This window comes from Elephas maximus, chromosome 22 (genome assembly GCF_024166365.1).
Source record: "Elephas maximus indicus isolate mEleMax1 chromosome 22, mEleMax1 primary haplotype, whole genome shotgun sequence".
NCBI classification, from domain to species: domain Eukaryota; kingdom Metazoa; phylum Chordata; class Mammalia; order Proboscidea; family Elephantidae; genus Elephas; species Elephas maximus.
Window position 1 is genome coordinate 57,259,070 of NC_064840.1, and position 5,743 is coordinate 57,264,812.

The 5,743-nt window shown below is 40.0% G+C and overlaps 1 protein-coding gene across 1 annotated transcript; it reads left to right on the forward strand.

Annotated features, from left to right (window-relative positions):
• The first annotated feature begins 663 nt into the window (after positions 1-663).
• Positions 664-2,303, forward strand: LOC126065476 (small EDRK-rich factor 1-like). The gene is made up of 2 exons (XM_049865498.1): positions 664-824; positions 2,252-2,303. The coding sequence occupies exons 1-2, from the start codon at positions 664-666 to the stop codon at positions 2,301-2,303; spliced, it is 213 nt and encodes a 70-aa protein (XP_049721455.1).
• Positions 2,304-5,743: the final 3,440 nt, after the last annotated feature.

The following is a 5,743-nucleotide window of genomic DNA, read 5'->3' on the forward strand; positions in this document are numbered from 1 at the left end:
ACCCCGAGAGCATGGCCTCCGGACACCATTTTATCTCAGTACTGAAGTCACTCTTGAGGTTCACCCTTCAGCCAAAGATTAGACAGATCTATAGGGCCAACAATTACACACATGAGGGACATGCTTCATTGTTCAATCATGTATGCAGACTAATAGGCATACCAGCCCAAAAGCAAAGACAAGAAGGCAGGAAGGAACAGGAAATTTGGACGAATGGAAACAGTGAAACTGGGGTGCAGAAGGGGAGAATGTTGACATGTCACAGGGTTAGTAACAATGTCACAAAACAATTTGTGTATTAACTGTTTAATGAGAAACTAATTTGCTCTGTAAACTTTCACCTAAATCACAATAAGTAAAAAAAAATAGTGTGCAGCACACAAAGAAATAAAACGTTATGCTTGACTTCAAGGAATTCCCATCTAATTGAAGAAATAACTGAAATCCTTAGGAGAATCCTTAAAAATTATAAATTGCATGATGTAAGAGATCAGGGAAAACAGATCTGAAAAGTAGGACTAAGAATGGCACAGAGAGATTGCCCAGTGAAGGGCCAGCAAGGGCTCAGCCTTCCAGATAGACAGATGGTGACCCTGACAGTGTGTGCGAGGGAACCAGTGCCTTTCTGAGTCGCTGTCTTCCGGGTGCTGTCTGGTGGTCGGCATGGCATGTGGAAGTCAAAGAGAACTTGCTCGCCAGAAAAACATGAAGAAAACTCAGGAGATTAACAAAGAAAAAAGAAAGGAAGGTAACTTGCCTACCTCTCAGAGAAAGCAGAGGGATTCTGGGATCATACAACAAAAGCAGAAGGCAGCTAATGAGAAGTCTATGTAGACAAAAGAAAACTGATGACTGCCTATTTGGAAAACATGGGTGCTACTGTCAACTAGGTATATTGTAAGCTCTAAGATCAAGGTTTTGTGGAACGAACAATCATTACATATATTATAACTTATCCTAATAAAACTGTCTATTTTATACTTTATCTTTCAGCCTGACTTGCGAAACCAAAAAACCAAACCCAGTGCCGTCGAGTCTATTCCAACTCGTAGCAAACCTATAGGACAGAGTAGAACTGCCCCATAGAGTTTCCAAGGAGCGCCTAGTGGATTTGAACTGGCGACCCTTTGGTAGCAGCTGTAGCACTTAACCACTACACCACCAGGGTTTCCCTCAGCCTGACTTAGTGTTGTTTTTAAACCATTCCTCAAAAAATAAAACACTAACCGTGCATGTAAAAAAAAGAAAAAAACAGCAGGATTAAGCAGCAAAGGCCTAATATCAGAGGAACAAAAACTTTGGGTAAGTATTTTTCCTTCCTTATATAGACTTGACTTACTTGAGCACTTTGTCCTGCAACAGATGCAACCATACAACAATGTAAGATTTAATATCTATGTTATGCTACCTTATATTGTTATCTTAGTGGCAAGTCTGTATTTTCAGGATGGCCTCTAAGCTAAAATTCTACAGGATCCCAATTCTTTCTCTACTGCTATACTATCTTCTACATTCTAATTACATACACATGCATGCCACTTCTTTTGCCCGTGGTCCCTTAGGTAACCTGGAATATAACTCAACCTAACCCTTAAAATGTAATTAAAAATTTATCTCTAGGGAAAGTTAGTCCAGAGGACAAATGGACCACAACTATCACAGCCTGCACCAGACTGAGTCCAGCACAACTAGATGGTGCCTGGCTACCGTCACTGGCTGCCCTGAGAGGGATCACAGTAGAGGGTTCTGGCAGAGCTGGAGAATAATGTAGAATAAAATTGTAACTCACACAAAAAAAGTCCAGACTTACTGGCCTGACAGAGACTGAAGAAACCCCAAGAGAAAGGCCCCTGGATACCCTTTTAGCACAGTAATGAAGTCACTCTGGAGGTTCACCCTTCAGCCAAAGATTAGACAGGCCCATAATACAAAATGAGACTAAAGGGGCACACCAGCCTAGGGGCAAGGACTAGAAGACAGGAGTAGACAGAACAGCTGGTGACTGGGAACCCAACGTCAAGAATGGAGAGTGTTGACTTATCGTCGGGTTGGTAACCAATGTCACAAAATAATATGTGCACTACTTGTTTAAGGAGAAGCTAGTTTGCTCTGTAAACCTTCATGTAAAGTACAATAAAACAAAAAAAGAATTCAAAAATTATCTCTGTTTGCAGATGACATGATCCTATGTATAGAAAACCCTAAAGAATCCACTTGAGAGCTTCTAGAGCTGACATGATCCTATATAGAGAAAATCCCAAAGAACACAGAAGAAAACTTCTAGAGTTGATAGAGGAATTTAACAAAATTGTAGGGTTCAAGGTCAACACACAAAAATCAGCTCGATTTCTATACATCAGCAATGAAAAATCTGTAAAGGGAACTGTTATGGATTGAATCATGTCCCCCCAAAATGTGCGTTGTAAATCCTAACCTCTATGACTGTGGTTATAATCCCGTTTGGGAATGAATTGTCTTTGTTATGTTAATGAGGCAGGATTAGTATAGTTTGTATCCTGAGTCAATCTCTTTTGAGATATAGAAAAGATTAAATAAGTGAGCAGAGCAGAGGCAGAGGAAGAGATGTCAAGCCACGTGAAGATTGCTGAGAAACAGGAGCTCAGAAGAGACGAGGACCTTCCTCCAGAGTTGACAGAGAGAGAAAACCTTCCCCGAGAGCCAGCACCCTGAATTGGGACTTCTAGGCTCCTAATCTGTGATAATAGCAATGCTTATGAGGATGGTGCAGAACCGGACAGTATTTCGTTCTGTTGTATAATAGGGTTGTTATGAGTTTCTACTAAGTAGAAACTAAGCAAAAAAAAATTCCACTTACAATAACATCTAAAAGAATAAAATACCTAGAATAAACTTAGCCAGTAATGTGAAAGACTTACACAATGAAAATTATAAAACACTGCTGAAAGAGATTAAAGAAGACTTAAATAAATGGAAAGATGCCCTGTGTTCATGGACTGAGAGACTCAATACAGTTAAGAAGTCAGTATTACCCAAAGTGATCTATAATTCAATGCAATTCCAATTGAAATTCCAACAACGTTCCTTATAGAAATGGAAAAACTCACCCTCAATTTTATACGGAAAGGCAAGAGGTCCCAAACAGCCAAAACAATTTTGAAGAAGAACAAAGTAGGAGAACTAATTACTGTACAAAGTAGGAGGACAGCCTGGTACTGGTATAACAAGAGACACATACCAATGGAATAGAATTGAGAGTCCAGAAACAAATTCACACATCTACGGTCAGCTGATTTTCTATAAAGGCACTAAACCCATCTAATGGAAAAGGAAGTCTCTTTAATACATGGTGCTGGGGAAACCGGATTTCCACATGCAGAAGAACGCATCAAAATCCATGCCTCACACCATACACCAAAAACCAGTTCCAACTGGATCAAGGACCTAAATGTGAAAACCGAAATGGTAAAATTTTTGGAAGAAAACATTGAGATGTAGCTACAGGGCCTAGTTTTTAACAATGGATTATCAAATATTCTAACAAAAGTACAAGAAGCAAAAGACAAAATAGGTAAACGGGACCTCATAAAAATTAAATACTTTTCTACATCAAAGGAATTTATCAAAAAAAAGTGAAGACAGCTTATAGATTGGGACAGAATCTTTGAGAACCATATGTCTGACAAAGGTCTAATATCTAAAATATATATAACACTTCTACAACTTAACAACAGAAAAACAAAAAAATAATTGAGAAATGGGCAAAAGACTTAAACATGTCACCAAAAGGAATATTCAAATGGCCTACAAACACATGAAAAAATGCTCAACTTCATTAGACATTAAGAAACCCCCCAAAATTATTAGAGAGATGCAAATAAAAGCCACACTGCCCTGAGAGAACCTTTAAAACTTAAACCAAAAATATTCCCTGAAGTCTTCTTAAAACCAAACAATAGGTTAGCTTAACTAGTAAAAAAAAGTCTCCTTTGAGCATTACCGTATTTCTTCAAAGAGCATACCCACGTGGGCACACACATACGTACATAATGCACCATAGCTTGCCTAGAAAAATATCCGCAAGGGAGTTTCGCAGTTGGCAAAAAACTTATAAAGTGAACGTTATTTGCATAAGAAAACGGAAAGCTCTCTTAAGAACCATATATATGGGATTGAAGTAACAACAGCAACTTGAAAGATCAGACAGGAACCTTAGGGGGCAGTGAGTTTATGTTAATGGGGGAGGAACAACTCAGAAAAAAAAAGCAGGGTGAAAATGGTTGCCCAACTTGAAGAATGTAATCAGTGTCACTGAGTTGTACATGCAGAAACTGTTGAAGTGGTTTACGTTTTCCTGTGTATATTCTCAACAACAACGAAAAATATATATTTTTTAAAAATCTGCATAAGGGGAACACAACAGAGAAGCCCTGAGGGAGCAGGAGAGCAGTGGGATGCAGACCCCAAATTCTCATAAGACCAGACTTAATGGTCTGACTGAGACTAGAAGGACCCCAGTGGTCATGGCCCCCAGACCTTCTGTTGGCCCAGGACAGAACCCATTCCCGAAGCCAACTCTTCAGACATGGATTGGACTGGGCAATGGGTTGGAGACGGATGCTGGTGAGGAGTGAGCTTCTTGGATCAGGTGGACACTTGAGACTATGTTGGCATCTCCTGCCTGGAGTGGAGATGGGTGGGTGGAGGGGGTTAGAACCTGGCGAAATGGACATGAAAAGAAAGGGTGGAGGGAGAGAGTGGGCTGTCTCATTAGGGGGAGAGTAATTGGGAGTGTGTAGCAAGGTGTATATGGGTTTTTGTGTGAGAGACTAACTTGATTTGTAAACTTTCACTTAAAAAAAAAAAATTAAAGCACAATAAAAATTACCAAAAAAAAATCTGCATAGGCGTTCCCTTGGGTCCTTGGACAAATCCTGAGCTATGTACGTGAAGAACAAGACTCCAAAAAGCCTAGCAGAGAAAAGTTGCTGAGGGATTGAGAGGTAAAGAGAAATCTCAGAAATTTCACAGCCCTGGAGAAACACTGACCCAGCAAAATGGAGAGACCTAGGTCAATATTCTGGCCACCAGAAAGGCCATGCCCTAAAAGTAGAGACCAAAAAAACCAAACCCACTGCCATCGAGTCGATTCTGACTCATAGCGACCCCATAGGACAGAGTAGAACTGCCCCATAGAGTTTCCAATGCCTGGTGGATTCGAACTGCCGACCTTTTGGTTAGCAGCTAGCACTTGACCACCACGCCACCAGGGTTTCCAAAAGTAGAGACCATATCCTAGAATTAAGGGCAAAACTGAAATAGTAGTTGTTGCTAGGTGCTGTCAGGTCGATTTCAACTCATAGCAACTCTGTGTGACAGAGTAGAACTGCTCCACAGGGCTTTCTAGATTGTAATCTTAGTGGGAGTAGATTGCCAAATCTTTTTTCCATATTGCTTCTGGGTGGGCTCGAACTGCCAACCTTTTGGTTAGCAGCCGGGCACTTAAACATTGCACCACCATGAAAAAGTCTAGAACCAAGCCTTAACAGGATCAAACCATCCTTATTAATTTAGCTACATGCAATGATAAAATTCAATACCCTTTAGAAGCAAATAATCCAGAGCCTTTACAATAAATTATCAAGTGTCCAGCATACAGTCAAACATCACTACAAATGTAAAGATAGAGAAAAATATCATCTGAAGTAAAAAGAAAAACCAGTTAACAGACATGCAAATGCCCCAGAAGTTGAAATTAGCAGGA

Bases quoted from the DNA above. Each gene is read 5' to 3' on its own strand.
- LOC126065476 (XM_049865498.1), top strand. From the start codon at position 664: ATGGCATGTGGAAGTCAAAGAGAACTTGCTCGCCAGAAAAACATGAAG. The intron at 825-2,251 runs GTCTATGTAGAC...TCCTATATAGAG, and splicing joins CAGAAGGCAGCTAATGAGAA to AAAATCCCAAAGAACACAGA.